Source organism: Pipistrellus kuhlii, unplaced genomic scaffold, assembly GCF_014108245.1.
Source record: "Pipistrellus kuhlii isolate mPipKuh1 unplaced genomic scaffold, mPipKuh1.p scaffold_m20_p_1, whole genome shotgun sequence".
Classification (NCBI taxonomy): Eukaryota; Metazoa; Chordata; class Mammalia; order Chiroptera; family Vespertilionidae; genus Pipistrellus; species Pipistrellus kuhlii.
This window is the reverse complement of record NW_023425404.1, coordinates 9,945,143-9,961,907: the sequence shown is the minus strand read 5'-3', so window position 1 is coordinate 9,961,907 and position 16,765 is coordinate 9,945,143. Positions and strand designations below refer to the sequence as shown.

General features: G+C 53.5%; 1 protein-coding gene across 5 annotated transcripts in view; it reads left to right on the top strand.

The window, feature by feature from the left end:
* TMEM63C (transmembrane protein 63C) overlaps window positions 1–15,649 on the top strand; it is a 59,069-nt gene extending 43,420 nt beyond the window's left edge. For 4 of the 5 annotated variants that reach the window (XM_045577910.1, XM_045577849.1, XM_045577899.1 and 1 more), the window contains exons 14-25: window positions 9–142; window positions 1,465–1,587; window positions 2,023–2,176; window positions 3,581–3,687; window positions 4,621–4,707; window positions 5,244–5,309; window positions 7,571–7,733; window positions 7,943–8,048; window positions 8,460–8,627; window positions 10,677–10,783; window positions 12,220–12,288; window positions 14,715–15,649. In XM_045577910.1, coding sequence (XP_045433866.1) covers window positions 9–142; window positions 1,465–1,587; window positions 2,023–2,176; window positions 3,581–3,687; window positions 4,621–4,707; window positions 5,244–5,309; window positions 7,571–7,733; window positions 7,943–8,048; window positions 8,460–8,627; window positions 10,677–10,783; window positions 12,220–12,288; window positions 14,715–14,915 — 1,485 coding nt within the window. In that variant the 3' untranslated portion in view covers window positions 14,916–15,649. Of the gene's footprint in view, window positions 1–8; window positions 143–1,464; window positions 1,588–2,022; window positions 2,177–3,580; window positions 3,688–4,620; window positions 4,708–5,243; window positions 5,310–7,570; window positions 7,734–7,942; window positions 8,049–8,459; window positions 8,628–10,676; window positions 10,784–11,529; window positions 12,085–12,219; window positions 12,289–14,714 lie in introns of those variants that run through there. The other variant, XM_045577934.1, reaches the window with a different exon arrangement.
* The last annotated feature ends 1,116 nt before the right edge of the window (window positions 15,650–16,765 follow it).

Genomic DNA, 16,765 nt, shown 5'->3' with positions numbered 1-16,765 from the left:
TCACCCAGGTAGATGCAGAGCAATATTACAGTGAGCTGGAGGAGCAGCTGACCGATGAGTTCAACGCCGAGCTCAGCCGCGTTCCGATGAAGCGCCTGGACCTGATCTTTGTCACCTTCCAGGACGTCAAGATGTCGACGCGGTGAATGCCCCGTCCCAGGAGTGGGCCTCTGCTTCTCTGAAGCTACCTCCTTCCCTGAATTTCAGCCAAGCAGCCTGGGGGGGGGGGGGGGGGCCTCTCTCCAGTTTGCAATATCCTGCCCTCCCCAGCCCCTGCACTTCCTCACAGGCAGCGCCATCTCCTGCCCAGAGCCGGGCCACACCCTCCCCCCTCCCCCAGGGGGCCGGCTCAGCTTGGCTCTGGTTATACCAGGCCCTGAGCACCTCACTCCCCTATGTCCTTCCTGCACCACGGGGGTGGTCAGAGTAGCCTTTGAACTCCTGGTTCCTCTTCTGGGACAAGAATGACATCCATTTTCTCCCTCATCACTTATTATCCGCTCCTCACCACAAGTGACGGTCAGAGTAGAGAAACCCAACTTGCATTTCTCCTCTCCTGCTGCAGGCTTCCCCACTCCTGGCCTTCAGCCTCCTCTCTCCTGTGCCTCAGACTCTAGCAGCCCCACCTTGATAGGGAGTAGATTATGTCCACTCTAGAATGTTCTGGAAGGATCCTTAGATCCGTAGGATGAGAGCCCCAGAATCTGTCTCTTGAGGGTTGCGGGGAGCCCACCTCTCCCTGAGGAGACTGATCATGGACAACACTGTCCTCGCCCACCCAGCCCTACAAAGGAGCAGTGGGATAGCCTAGCATTTAGTCACGAATAATTGTGTGCAACTTTGCAAATCTCAAATTTCTTATCTGTCCAATCTGCTTATTTAGATCTTCCCTGTCCAGCTCCCAGGGACTTAAGAAAGGATGCATGTTCTAATTAGTGTGTGTGTTCTATGAAACATTGCATAAGACTACACTTCTTATGTTACGAGGCATCGTTAATGATGGCAGAAGTGTGGAGGAGAAGGCCGAGATGGGGTCCTCTTTGCCTATGTCTTCAGGCACCTCAATTTAGTAATCTGTACCATTGGGATTATGTTAATCATCAGTGAGCACAGTGCTGGGCGCACAGAAAGAACTCCGTGATTGGTAGATACTGACATTCGGATGAGGGTGAAATGAATGCTTCCCCTGACAAGCTCTGAGAAAGAACATGTCTTGGTGTCTCTGCTGTCAAGGGGCCAAGACATTAACTGAGAGTCATGTGGTCCCCTCCCTTTCTGGGCACCCCTTTCCTCCAGTGACTAGACTTCAGGATCTGCCCACCTCGAAGGGCCTGGGAGACATAGCCAAGGCTTCAAGAGGCCCCAGGGAGTGTATGAGGCCCCACCTGAGGAACCCTGGCATAAAACCCCCCAAGCCCTTCCTCTTCACCCCTAGACTTCTGTCTCCTTCTTCCATCTCGGCAGCATCGTAAGGGACTACAAGTTCGCCCCGTGTGGGGTGTACCCCCAACAGTCCTCCATGACCACCACCATCAAATCCCACCGCTGGAGGGTTACCTTTGCCCCACACCCCAAAGACATTATTTGGTAAGCCCCCTCTTCCACCCCCTCTCCTTTGAGACTAAAGAGGGCAACGGGAAACAGGATGGGAGAAGAATCAGGCCCACTTTGTTGCCCATTTACAGCCCCCTCTGGGGCTGAGCCATATCCTCTCCTGAGCACCTCAGCCTCTGCCACCCCCGAGCCCACCCCACCACAAGTGAGGATGGCACCAACTCCTGGGGAAAAGGCTTTTCCTGCAGCGAGAACGCATCTATTTTTATTTTTATTTATTTATTTACTTACTTACTTACTTACTTATTTTGCTCACCAGGGAAGTAGCATGCAGGTCTAGGTCCAAGAGGCTGAATGAGACTAGGGCAGCCTGGCCCACAGCTGTCATGCAGGAAATAGCATGTGGGCTCTGTCAAAGGGCTGGGACCTGGGGTCCTAAGGGCATCTCTTTTCGTCCATCCCTCCCAGGAAACACCTGTCTGTCCGCCGCTACAAATGGTGGATCCGCTTCATCATAATCAACACCTTCCTCTTCCTCTTCTTTTTCTTCCTCACCACGCCCGCCATCGTCATCACCACCATCGACATGTATAACGTCACCCGGCCCCTGGAGAAGCTACAGGTACCCCCTCTGCTCAGGCCAGCCTGGGGCGCCAGGGAGGTGAAGGAAGAATTCAGAGGAGGATGGAGTGGGGGGCCCATGGGGACATGGATCCAGAGCCCATGCACCAACACTTTGGTGGAGGTGGCATCAGGGTGAATGGTGGCATGGAGTTTCCTTTGTTCTAAAGGGGATGAATACTCATCGCTGCCCATCTTAGGGAATGGGACTGAGAAGCAAAGGGAGAGTGGGGGAGCTGCAGAGAGGTTCTGGAGTGAGTTTGGAGGGAAAGAATGGTCTATCAATCATGGGCTCAAAGAGCTTCTTTTAGATCCACCACCCAGGCCTAACCGTAAAGGGGGAGCAGCAGAGGGCGTGGCAGGTGTGGCAGCTCTGTTCCCCCCACATTCTAGATCTGGGCCTGTGTTTGAGGGATAGGGTTGAGGGTGGAAAGAATGAGATGAGCTCAAGCACAGCTCTCTGGGAAAAGGAACACCCCAGATCTGTATTGGGTCTCTCACTTCCAAGATGGGAGTGCTGGGCCCACAGGAGCCATTCCTGAGTCAGAGAATGCTCCATGTTCCAGGAGGTCCAGGAACCAAACTGGCCTATTCCAAATTCTATAATAGTAACCTCAGGGTGTTATCATGGGCTTAAAAGGCTTCTTTTCAGATTATTCTCACCCCTATTCCAGTCTCTCTCCCTCTCTCTCTCTCTCTCTCTCTCTCTCTCTCTCTCTCTCTCTCTCTTACTTGGGCCCTCCTTTTCATCTTCACAATAGGCTCCAGGCAGGAGCTCCACAGCTCTCCCTGGGGATTCTTTATACATATTATTGATCTCAGAGAGGATTGGAGAAGGAGAGAGAGAGAACAATCAATGATGAGAATCACCGATCGCTGCTGACTCCTGCACACCCCACACCAGGAATCAAGCCCACAGCCCAGGCATGTGCCTTGATCTGGAATCAAACCGTGACCTCCTGGTTCATAGGTCGATGTTCATCCACTGAGCCATGCAGGCTGGGCTCCCTGGAGATTCTTTATTCACATCCTCCCCCTTTTTTCCACTTATCATACAGCATTACATTAAAGACAGTGTCGTCTCCCCGAGGTATGACACATGAGTGACAGCAGCTGACTCTGGTCCAGGCTGCCCCTCCAGTGACCTTAGCATAGAAGGTCTATGACCTTGGATGTCACTTGACCTTAGGATGGGAGCCTCTGCGTGCCCCCAGCCAGGCTGACCCCCGGCCAGGAAGGCAGGTAAGAAAGGCCAGGCCCATTGTGCAGCTCAAGGAAACCAGTCCTGCACTGGGACTGAGCTGGAGAAGAGGCCAGATGTGCTGGAGAAGGCAGAGGAGGCCTGGAAAGGGAAGGGGCCTTCTTGCACTGATGTCTCTCTCCCTCTTCTGCCCTGCCCCTGCAGAGCCCCATCATAACCCAGTTCTTCCCCTCCCTGATGCTCTGGACCTTTACAGTGGTAATGCCTCTGATTGTCTTCTTCTCTGCCTTCCTGGAGGCCCACTGGACCAGGTGAGCTGGGGCCTCTTCTCCAAGACCTGTTCTTCCCATCCCTTCCCCTGCCCTCCCCCCGACACCCACTAGCTCTGTACTCCCATCTGGCCTAAGGAATGGGATTGGATAACCAAAGCTATCCCAAAAGGGTAAGGGGCAGGCTGCATTGTCTCTGGGCCTTTGGCCTCAGGCATGCTGAGATAGGGCCACTGTATAAAGAGATGTGGGGCTAAAACCAGGTGAGAGCTTCCAGTCATGCACTGACAGGGTGGAGCTGTAGGCAGAGAGGAATGAGCAGGACTGGTTTGGAGAATGTACAGAAGGCTGCAATGGCCAGCGCAGAGGAGCCCGTGAATTCACACTGACTGTGGATCCACCTGGCCCATACAGGGCCCACATTGTAATCAATCAGGAACAGTTTCCCATTGGTGAGCCCTAATAGTTCTATGGTGGTTAACTGGATAGGAAGTATTGCTTATATCCTGGGCAGGTGGACCTGCTTTGGCCTGAGGGCTGCTACATGGGTCTCAAAAGTTATTTCCTGCACCAAGGTTCCTACCATCCTACCAGGCAGCAAGCCAGGAGGTTTGTCCTAACAAATCCTTACTGGTCTCTCCTGTGGCCAAGAACAGGGCTTATGTTGGTCATCGAAACGCCAAAGATATTTTGAATATCGCTGGTAATGTCCCTTTAACAGATGTCAAGTGTGTGGCACATATGCCTCCCCTTCCTGGGCCCAGGGGAGATATCACTAGTTGATCATGTGATGCTTTCCTGCTGCTGCCAGTCACAACACACCTCACAGTGCTCATGGAGAAGGCATTGGTATGCGCTAGTAAATGGATTTTCTAGGCCAGGTAGTGGTCTCTCCCTCTGTCTCTTCCTTCTGTAGTTTTAAGCCTTTGGTTCTTACCATATCTCACTCACCAATGAATCTCTGTTCCCTTCCAGTTCAGATCAGAATCTGGTCATTGTGTATAAGTGCTACATCTTTCTCGTGTTCATGGTGATCATTCTGCCCTCTATGGGACTGACCAGGTACCTCTCCTCTAATTATTTCTCCTTTCTTAGCTTAGAGTTGGAACCTCCTCTTTCAAATACTGTAGGTCTACCTGTAGTTGCTGCAAATCCATTCCTCGATTGGCAGTCCAGGGGGCCTGCCATGAGCCTAGCATGTCCCAGGTATCATGCTAACTCTAAGGTGTCAGCCATAAACTCTGCCCTCACAGAGCTTACCTTCAAGCTGGGGTGACAAGTCAGGCCTCCCAGCTAACTGAAAGCCCAAACTGGGGACCACGCAATAGAAATTCAGAAGGAGAGAGAGCACTGTAGGAGGAATAGCTGTGGGAGAAATTTTGCTAAAGGAGATGGCCTTGAGCTGAAAGGCCAATGGCTAGGGGCAGGATGGCCCAACATTAGGAAGGAGGAGAGGCAGTGTGAGCTGGCCAGCTAGAATATTAGAGTTCAAGAGTCTTTGGGACTTGGACAAGGGAAGTCAGTCCAAGAAGAACTGAACCCACAGCCTTGGTTCAAAAATTCATCCAATAAAGGGCCTGCCTTGTTCTTGCTTCTAGTTTGGATGTCTTACTCCGCTGGTTCTATGACATCTACTACCTGGAAGAGGCAACCATCAGGTTCCAGTGAGTACTCGAGTGCATGTTGCAGGTGCACTCCCAGTGTGCACTGGGGCTCTATGGGTTCGCACCAGGATGTAGATAGGTGCACCCTTTACTTGTTCACACAGGTAGACATGAATGCATGCAGGCACCCTCATTAGGCAGCCTCTTAACCTTTACTGTGTGTGGACTCCCGGGGCAATCTGGTAAAGCCAGGGCCCCTTCTCTGAATCTTTTTAAATAATTGTAGATTCACAGGGAAATTGTCCCCCCTCCTCCAAAGTGCCCTGTGTTCCCTTCATCCAGGGTCTCCCAATGGTAATATCTTGCATGACTCTAGTACAATATCATAACCAGGTAATTGACATTGAAACAACTCACAGGACTTGTTCAGGTTTGGCCAGTTTTACATATACTCGAAGTATACGTCTTTAAATACACAAAATACCTGGGTTACAAAGAATAGCAGCTGCACTGAAGCCTAGTTCTCCAACAATTTAAAAATCAAATTGGTAACACAGTCTTTGTAGCACATTTCATGGCAGGACAATGCATTTGAGAAGTAGGCAAGCTAAAGTGACACTTGATTGTTTCAGCAGCATCCATGTGGACGCTGATATCACTTAGCGGGAAGAAGACTATTAGATGGATGTTGGGGGCCATCTTTGACAAGGCAACAGGCAGATCGTGTTGGACATCCAGCCAATTGCAACTTTATTTTTTATTTGTAAGATTTCCGATGTTGAAAACCCCCATGTGCAAAGAAATAATGCTGCAAATGACACCTAAGCTTCCATAGCTTGCTCTGTAGAGCGAGCTCCAGAATCCTCCAAGGTTTCGATACTTTCTGCAAATTGCAATCGATTGTAGATGCTTTCCAAAGCTGAAGGAGTTCATCTTTGGCTCCTTTACACCTTGAACGCGGTTTATATGTGAGGAAGAAAAGCACTGGGGGTTCATGACAACTCTGATGCCATCGAAGGAGAGCTGTTGAAGGAGTTCTGAAATATGCCCAGGGCTCTCTGACTTCTCTTTTTTTTTCTTCTTTTTTTTAAATATATATTTTATTGATTTTTTACAGAGAGGAAGGGAGAGAGATAGAGAGCTAGAAATGTCGATGAGAGAGAAACATCAACCAGCTGCCTCTTGCACACCCCCTACCGGGGATGTGCCCGCAACCAAGGTACATGCCCTTGACCGGAATCGAACCCGGGACCTTTCAGTCCGCAGACCGACGCTCTACCACTGAGCCAAACCGGTTTTGGCTCTGACTTCTCTTTTTAAGGAAGGCGACAGAACTGTGTAGATGGGGGCACCAGTGTGAGACCAGGCAGCGTGGCCATTAGGTGGCGGAATGACTCCAGGCTGAAGTTGGCTAGTGATCTCAAATACACGTCGTAGGCAGAGAGGAAATTTTCAGTCGGGCAGAGTGTAGTGACATGCCCGATAACTAGCATCGTTTTGAAGTGGGAATCAGCCCACATGATACTGGGAGATGTCAGCAATGACTTCAGCGTCACAGAAAACAATGTGGCTCACGTGGCCGTGGTTCCTTGTTCAGGTTCTTAAAGGGAGGAAATGCTGAATTGCGGTAAGAAGTTAGTGGAAATAAAGATGTAATTTTTCTCCATTTAATATATTTTTACTGACTTCAGAGAGGAAGGGAGAGGGAGAGAGATAGAAACATCAATGATGGGAGAGAGTCATTAATAGGCGGCCTCCTGTACTGGGGATCGAGCCAGCAACCCAGGGATGTGCCCTTGATCAGAACTGAACCTGTGACCCCTTCAGTCCATAGACCGATGACACTCTATCCATTGAGCCAAACCAGCTAAGGCTATTTTTTCCCCATTTAAAATCACAGAAACTCCCATCTCCCCCTCAAAGTCTACCTGTGGACTCTCCAGGGTGTGTGGTCCAGGTCAAAGAGCCTGCTTTAGATAAAGCCAGCACATGTGTCGCCCAAAATATCCACATTTTTACGGACACCATCCCCATCCCTGGTCCAGACGGCCCTTGTCACTTAAACTGAGCTGAGAACGCATGTGTAGGAACCTTGTTCTCCCCATCTTGACAAGGCAATAGGCAGGTAATGTTGGATGTCCAACCAATGTTGATTTTGTTTTTTTAAGTTTAGGGTTACAAACATTGGGAGTCTCAGTTTTGAAATACATCATCCCCACCCCTTTGGTTCCTTTCTTTGCTCCCTCTCCTCCTCCCTCTCACACCTCTGCCTTGCCCTCTCCTCTGGCTCTGCTGCTGCCTCCCACCCTCACCGTGCCCAGGTGTGTGTTCCTGCCGGACAACGGCGCCTTCTTCGTCAACTACGTGATCACGTCATCTCTGTTTGGCACTGGCATGGATATGTTGCGCCCGGGGTCCCTTGTGCTGTACAGCACCCGCCTCTTCTTCTCCCAGTCGGAGCCAGCGAGAGTCCACATCAGGAAGGTGAGGGCCGGCTCTCCCCTAAGCACAGCCCTCCGCGTGGCCCTTGGGAGGGCATCGGGAAGGGGGCCTCCTGGAAGCCCCGAGTGTGGAGGGTATGGGGGAAGGGGTGCTTCTTCGGCTTGGAAGGCAGGCTGCCGACCAGCTCCCAGACCAATACAGAGCCCCAGGAGCAGCCGGGCCCCCTTCGGTGACTCCTGCTTCCTGCCCAGGACCAGGCCTCGGAGTTCCAGTTCGGGCGTGAGTATGCGTGGATGATAAACGTCTTCAGCGTGGTGGTGGCGTACAGCATCACCTGCCCCGTCATTGTCCCTTTCGGTGAGTCACCCCTCAGGCATAACCAGGCTACGCACCCTCCGTCTGGAAGGAGGAGGAGTCGAGTCCCACAACATGAGTCCCATGTCCGGGAACGGGAGGAAACCTGGGGTGGGATGGGATGGCCTGTCAGCTGGGCAGAGGTGTCAGGGCCAGGTCAGGAGGTGGAGGGGGCACGGAACATTTGTTAAGTGAATGCATGAGTGAATGACTCTTCCCTGAGTTGGCAGAATAGGTTCTGGGGCTCACGGGAAGATGCCAGAGGTAGGCACCACGGGGCAGCCACAGCCTGTCCTCGGCCCTTGCTGCTCTGACTTCTCAGTAGTGTGGGGACTTCGGGATAGCATGAGCCTCGACGGGGATGGGGGGGCAAGGGGAGCAGCCACTGAGTGTGGCTCTGTTTTCCGGCCCCAGGGCTGCTGTACCTGTGCATGAAGCACATCTCGGACCGCTATAACATGTACTACTCCTACGTGCCCACCAAGCTCAACGAGCAGATCCACATGGCCGCCGTCAACCAGGCCATATTCGCGCCGCTGCTGGGTCTGTTCTGGATGCTCTTCTTCTCCTTCCTACGATTAGGTCGGTACCAGGCCTGCCCAGCTCCTCCACCTCCACCTGCCCCGCGCTCCCCTCCCCACAGCCAGGCCAGAACAGAGAAGACAAGAGGAGCAGGCTCTGCTCATTGAGCATGGCCATGCCCAGTGGCTTCTTGAGGCTTCTAGCAGAGCCTTTAAGATATGGGGAGGGTGTGGACCTCTGCCATCCCAATCCTGTGGGTTTTGGTGTACCGCCCTCAGGGAAGAATCTTCCTCTTCCTTCATTCTAACGCAGGGCTGGCGGAAAATAAGATAGTAGCTCTCAGGCTCCATTCCCATGACATTCCCTCTGGGACCCTATACGACGGCTGGTCTTACGAGTTGCCAAAAACCTGGAGGAGGATTCCGAGTCCGCCCTGGCAGCCAGCTTTTGCCTCCTTTTGGCTCCACGCAGCTGCTGTCCCTGTTCCCACAGGCCAGAGGCTGGAAACCCGCTCTGTGGCAAGAAGGTCACACTGACCTCCTCCCCTCCTTCCTCCTCGTGCCCCATACTGTTTTCTGCCTCCCCAGACCCTGGCCTTCCCTCAGGGACACTTGCCCTTTACTGTCTCAGCGGCATGGAGAAGGGAGAATCACAAACGTGTGCTCTTCCTCCCCCGTCGCCATGGCATCTGTAAACCCGCAGCTCTTGGTCACCGTGTGCATTACCCGTTTGTCGTCACCCCTAGTTTCATACCACCCCCCCCAGCCTTCCCCTGCCCCCTCGCAGATTGCGCCTTTATAACGCCTTTTTCTAAGTAGGAAGGACTGTATATGATCAAAATCAGAAAGGTCATCATTCGAATCCTCTAGAGCCTGAGGGCAGCTATTCCCAGGCCTCATTCTGTGCACATGTGTTTGTTTGTTTTTCAGCGGGGAGGGGGGGGGGGCGGAAGAGAGGGGAGCAAAGTGGGAGGGAGCTAATAGATTTATTGCTGCTTTTTGAAATTTTGAAATTCACTTTATAACATTCAGTCCTGTATCCCGAGTTTCTTCACTGAACATTATGTTCTGAGCAACCTCCTGTGTTATTAAAATACTGTTTGAGCCGAAACCGGTTTGGCTCAGTGAATGGAGCGTCGGCCTGCAGACTGAGGGGTCGCGGGTTCGATTCCGGTCAGAGGCATGTACCTTGGTTGTGGGCACATCCCCAGTGGGGGGTGTGCAAGAGGCAGCTGATCAATGATTCTCTCTCAATGATGTTTCTAACTCACTATCCCTCTCTCTTCCTCTCTGTAAAAAATCAATAAAATATATTTTTTTTAAAGAAAAAGAAAAAAATACCTAAAAGTTAAAAAAAAAAAAAATACTGTTTGAGCTCATGCCTCTTACTGGCTGAATTAAACCAGCAGTTTTTATTCAGTTCTTCATTGTTGGAGATCCATGTTTTTTTACCATTATTATTATTTATTATTTTTTTTTTGGTTGTTGTTGCTATTATAAAAACGTAGGTATAAGCACTATGCAGTAGTGACGTAAAGACAGATTTTTAATATTTACCTAGTTAACTGCTACCCTAAAAAAGTTACCCAATAGCACCAAGCGAAACGTAAATGACTTTTACTTATTTTATTTTTAATAAATAGTTCCCTTTTTAAAACTGATTTTAAAGAGAGAGAGGGAGGGAGAAGGAAAGAGAGAGAGAGAGAGAGAGAGAGAGAGAGAGAGAGAGAGAGAGAGAAACATTGATGTGAGGAACATGGATCGGTTGCCTCCCACACGTGCCCCTGCTGGGGCTCAAACCTGCAACCTTTTGGTGTGTGGGACGACGCTCCCACCAACTGAGCCACACAGGGCAGCATAAGTGACTTCTGAGATCTGGGTTGCTTTTCGGTGCCATTAGCGCAGGTCACCGTGTGTGCACTCTTGGGAAGGGCTCACCAGGAAAGGGGTGGGTCACGGACTGTAAGTGGGGGCAGTGGCACAGACGAGTAACTTCCAGGTACGTCCCAGGGACTGTGATAGAGGAGGTGACCGGCAAGGGGAGAAGGACGGTGTGCAATGGGCACAGCTCCACTCCTCCAGCACCCACCCCTCTCCCTCTCCCCGGCAGGTTCACTGCACAGCATCACCATCTTCTCCCTCTCCTGCCTTGCCGTTGCCACGGTAATTGCCTTCCTGGGCACTCTGATAGGGAGGCTGCCGAAGACACAGGACAAGGTGAGTTGCCAGCCTGCCTTTCCTCCACTGGTTCTCCCAGCCCCTGGGGGACAGAGCCCTCGCACACCCTCCTGACCTGGGCCCCCACAGCGCCGCATGGATGAAAGGCTCTTGCCTTTCTCTCTGATCATGGGGTGCACAAACTCTGTGTGTGTGTGTGTGTGTGTGTGTGTGTGTGTGTGTGTGTGTCCCTTGCACTAGCCCAGGCACTGCTCCCCTCACAGGGTGGGATATTTAAAAGACAGTTATCTCTCCTCTTCTCCCCTCTGACACCTCCTTCCCTCTGGTCCATCCCTCCTACAGTGGGAGCTGCTCAGCACTGAGCCGGCAGCATCATTCCAGGGCACGGAAAGCTAAAAGAGGAGGGAGGAAAGCAGAAGGGCAGGGGTAGTAAAGGACAGTGGCCTGGGGGTGGGGGAGGGGGGTAGTCATCACTTTTAGGAGTTCCAACATATCGACCTTGAGGGTGTCTGGAGGGGTGCCTGGCTCTCTGGGCCCCGTGACTCCTTCCGCCCTCTGCCAGTGGGGCCAGACTAGTCAGTAGAGAAGGAAGCCAACCCCTGCCCACCGAGGGCCCTGCCAGCAGCGCTGTGTGCTCGCACAGCTTTTCCCAAAGGAAGGCATCTGTGTCCCTTCCTTTGGACCCTGACATGCTTTTTTGTGGTGACACGTTTATTTTTCTATGGGTTCCTATTTATTTCTTCTTCTGCTTATAGCAACTGACACAGGTTTTCTGTTTATACTAGTGAAGCGTTTCCTTTTAAAATGCACTTATGTAAGGAAATGAAGTAAGTTGATCTGAAGCACTAGCACCGGCGGAGTCAGAGGAGGGAGCCTCCTGGAAGAGGAGCCTCTTGCTTCTAGTGGATCTGCCGTATCTGGGACCCTGGGCACAGGCCCTCACTGCCCTCCCTCCCTGGCCCCCTCCCCCCTCCCCTGCCCCAGTGCCAGGCTAATGAATGACGCCTCTGGCTCTGTCTTCCCAATACAACGATGCCACATGATCGTGTTGTCCGAGTGGTCCCTCTGGAGAAGGAAGGTGGCAGGGGACGGAGATTATGGTGGTTTAGGATGTGTTCCAGATAGAGGAGGACATTCTGGTGGCAGGGGGCGGGGGGAGGGGAGGAAGAGTTGAAATAAAGGCATTTCCTAGACTTAAAGCAGGATCATCTTTGAGCCCCAACCCCAAATCTACTTTTCCCCCCCGCTGTGGCCCTTAGGAAGGGTGCATGCTGGAGGGTCACCCTAGCATGCCAGTCGCCTCTCTGTCCCCCTGGCTTTAGCTGGGCTGTAGGTCTGGGAAAACAGATGAGTTGAGTTCAAAAGGAGCAATAGGCCCAGGTGCAGGGTCAGGCTCCTCTGGATGTGGGGAGGGAGAGGGCAGAGGGCAGGTACCCCCGTTCTGTGACCCTCCACGTTTCTGCCCACTGCTGCAGCGGGAAGAAGAGACGGAGACCGTGTTTGACAAGGAGCCAAGCAGCACCCCCTCCACGCCCACCTCCCTTGTGAGTCCATGCCTTCTCCCCGGGGGACAGGTCAGACGGGGATGCCTTGAGGGGGGCTACTCCAGTGGCACTGTGGGGGCACCAGCATTCAGTGCCCGCCCCGGGGATTGGGGAGGAGACGGGCCCCCCTCCCTGGGCTCCCTCCTCTGATGCAGCAGGACTTGGCCCAGGTCCAATTGCTGCCGTGGCCCTGGCTGAAGAGCAGGGAAGATAGAAGAGCCATGTTTAAATCAACAGTCTCTATAATGGAGTCAGAGCTGAAGAGTGAGGTCAGGGTGAAAATGGCCAGAGGAAGAAGGCGGCCAGGAAGAAGGCACTTAGGAAGAGAGCGGTCAAAAAGAAGGAGCTCCGGAAGGAGCAGCTCAGGAGGAAAGCTGTCAGGAAGAGCGAGCTCCGGAAGGAGCTCGGGAAGAACGAGCTCAGTCGTGTAGACGCAGGGACGTGCTGGGGCTCGGCCTCAGGACCGAAGGCTGCCTCCAAGGGCACAGGTGCGCAGACAGAGCTACAGGGAGCTGTGGCAGGTCTGGACGGAATGGTGAGGCCGGGGCAGCGCCAGCTGAGCGGGCCCATCGGCATGTGAAGAGACGAGGCCGGACTCAGAGTGCAGGGCTCCGGCAGGCTAAGTGTTGGCTCCCACACAGTATAGCTCAGCCACCTTCCCAGCCACAAGTATGGATGCAGGGCCACCAGGCACCATGAAGGAACACTGAAGAGGGCACTCAGGGGAGGTTTTCCCATAGGATGAGGGGACATCTAATCCAACTCCCGGGATGGGAGTCAGGGCTGCCACGTGGAATAGGGGGTGGGGGAAGAGCATTTGAGGAAGAGGATCAGCCTGTGCAAAGGCCTGGAAGAGACGATTGGGAACCTGCGGGGAGCGGTAGGCAGCCTGGTGGAAGTTCAGAGTGAGCAGCAGGGCCCGGTGGAGAGCAGGCTCCTTAGTCATGGCAGAGCAGGTGGGCGTGCAGACACCCCGTGCTGGGTGTGCAGACACCCCGGAGCACAGAACGCTGCCATTCTCGCTCTCGGAGGATCTTTATGATAAGCCCACCCAGGAAGGGTTTTTGTCCTCATTTTACAGATGGGAAAACTGAGGCTAAAAAGGGCCAATTCATGTAGACCCCAGGGTGCCACGAGGCAGGGGAAATGCAGAGTCAAGATTGAGCCAGGTCTGACTCGAAAGCATGAGCTTAAAAATAAAAATTACTGGAATAAATTTTTCTAATCTTTGGTCATTGCAACAGTGGTATGTGACTATGTAGATATTATGAGAGAAAACAGCTAAGCAAAATATAAGGAAACAAAAATCCCATATTTCCACCACCCAGCGATGAGCAATGATACCTAAGTTATAGTCTTCCATATATAAAATTTTTGCTAAAGTGAAATAATACCGTATATTGACCTATAACTCACGTTTTCTTAAATAATCTCCATATTTCCATATAAAATGTTACCTCTTCAAATAATCCATATTCAAATTGTCCTCCGTGGCCCAGAAATACCTTTTACAGCGTATCCAAAAGAATCCATTCTCTGTGCCCCATGAATCCGGCCCTTAGGCATGTCCAAAGGCTTGATAGATTCAAATTTGATACTAAGTGTGAGACCACATTGCTGTTGCCTCACACCAGGAGATACGTAATGTCCCTTTTACTCCCATCAATGGTGCTGGCGTGACTCCCTGATTAGGGATGACAGCTGGCTTTTTCTATTGTTCGGTTACAATCCCCCCACTTACCACCAAAAGGTCATCCGTGGGGTTTCCTTTGGCGTGAAGCAAATGTTTAGACTGTTCCGTAGGGAAATTGCTCCCTCACCAGCGAGGGCTGCTTGGTTTCATGGAAATGAATTCCTACAGGAAATATTTCATTCTATCCCACAATCACCTATTTTTTAAAATAAGGAGTTGGTTTGAAAGCTGTTCCCAGTGCTATCCCTAGTACTTTCTGTGTGTCTTCCTGGGTTTGACAGGTCATATGACCACCAAGACCTCAGCTAGCAGTCTCAGTTTCAAATCCTGTTTCCCGGCCAGCCAATGACCCAGCCTGAGGGACTTGTGAATGTGCCTTTGAAGTTGTATTAGAAAGTGTACTAGCTCAGGAAAGGGGGGAGGGTCTCCCCAGAGCACAGCATAGGCCAGCCTACTGGCATCTCACCCCGGGTTCAGCCTGACCCGGCACCCAGAATGAATGGCACAGGTGCCTGAGGGACAGTGCACTGACTGGCCCTGGGAGCTTGTAGGTGCCCATTAAGTGACCAAGAGCAACTGGGCAGGGGGATGGCCAGGACGTGGGCAGCTGGTGAAGAAGGACCGTGGCTCGAGGGACCAGAGGCTCTGGGGGTAGGACGTAAGGGAGAGGGTATGTCCGGGGGCCTTGCCCCAAATGTGACCTCACCCCGATCTCCCTCTCTGTCCCGAGCAGCTGTATGTGGCCACTGTGCTGCAAGAGCCGGAGATGAACCTGACCCCAGCCTCTTCGCCCGCCCAGCACACCTACGGCACCATGAACAGAACGCCAGAAGAGGAAGAAGAGGAGAGCGGTATGATGGGCTTTGGACAGGAGCTGGACTCGGTCCAGTTCCAGGAGGGCCTGGAATTGGAGGACCCGAGCCAGTATCACTGACCAGGACCCGAGGCCTCCCCCTGGCGGCTCCAGCCGGGAGTGGCCGCCAGGGGTGGGCCAAGCAGGGGGAGGCAGAGGGCAGCCTGGACCTCCCCATGACTTCCTGCAGACTTCGAAAAGGCCTGAGGAAGAAGTCTGCCCATCTGGCCATTTTCCTTGTGGAGGCCCCGGCCTGCTGACCAGCGAGAATGGGAGGTGCCGGGCAGTGCACAGGGACCCCAGGATGGGGTAGAGGACACAGGCAAACCTTGGGAGAGTGGCTGAAGCCCTGGACCAGAGCCTGAAGGCTCAGGACTTTCCTGGGGTCAAGATGGAGAAACGTGTGCAGAAGGAAAGAGGCAGAAAGAAGCCCACTGACGACGCCCTGGGGTCCTTGCTGCCCTGCCAAGGAGCTTCTGCCGCTGCTCCCACCCCTCCCCCTGTCCCACTCCTGGCCCCTCCCTCCCTCGGAGGAGGCAAAGGTATGTGTGCTGAGCCTCATCGGCAAGACAGACCACCTCACCCCGGCTTTCCGGCATGGGGTTCTGTAAAGAGGATGTTTCTGCCTCCACCGGGCAAGGGGCAGCTGAGAGACCCAAGACTAGAGAGAAGGCGCCTGAGACCCTCCTGTTCCTCTGCCCCCGACAGAAGTCCCCGGGGGCAGCAGGGTAGAGACCCTCTCCTTTCTATTCCTGTAAGGGTAGCTGGGGCACGCTCACTCAGGACTCATTAAACGGGGCCTGTGTGCATTTTGATAAAGGCAAGCCTTGGCAGTCACTGTAAGGGGGGAGGGGCAGAGGCAGCATTCCCGGAGTGGGGGGTCTTCTCCCAAAACGTCGGCTGATGGGAAACCCCGTACACCTCCCCAAGCCCCAGGTCCTAATCAGGGGACGCAAGAGGCCAAGGAGGTGGCCGCTGAGAACTGCCCCTGCCTCATGGGGTCCCTGTGCACTGCCCGGCACCTCCCATTCTCGCTGGTCAGCAGGCCGGGGCCACCTCAGTGCCTGGGCCCCGTGGGGCCAAGGTGGGCAGCAGCTTAGGGTAAGGAGCCCATGCTTCAAACCGAAGGCACTGGCCACTCCCTGCCCTCCAGGTAGGGCCTTGCCTCTATTCTTGGACTGAAGGCCCCTCAGGTGGTCTCCAGGGTGGTCCCGGCTACAACACTGCCGATGCCCAGCAAGGAGTGGGGAGGGCTAGGATGGGGCAGTGACCTCCACAGAGAAGCTCTTTCTAGCAGAGTGAGGCTGCCTCCCAGAACTGCCAGCTCCTGAGGCCTGGAGCCAAATCCTGAGCAGAACCAGTGCTGGGGACACCCAGGACCTTTGCCCCGGGCAGGAGGGTGCAAGCCTCTGCCTCTGGGGATCGGTCCCCATCAGGACTCCCAGGAGCCCAGCAGATGTGCACACAGGGAAGGGCCAGCTGGACCCCGGTGGACCGGGACAAGCCAACTCGAATGGGGTCTGCATGCTCTAGAGCCACTTCCTCCAAAGGCCAGGGTCCCTGCAGCCCCCCTGATGAGGTGGGCCCAGTCCCCTCGCTGGGCCCAGGCTCATGGCTGACCCTCCACGTGGTCCTTGCTTCATCCTTGCCCACATCCCAGCTCCAGAAGTTTCAAGCTTTGCCCCAGAGATTCTCCTTGGCCTGGACTTGGGCGTGAGGGATCTTTCCAGAGAGCTTGAGTCTGCTAGGGAGGAGGGAGGCTCCCCCCTCCCACTCCAGCTGGAAAAGGAGGGAACTGTACCCAGTCAGTCCCTCATAACCCAAGCCCCGTCCCCTGAGCATCCCACCAACCACCAGGCATAGGTCCTTTCCAGGGCTAGGTGGTCAGGCCTCAGCAGAGAGCTCCACGCACTGCCTGCCCCCCAGCGTGT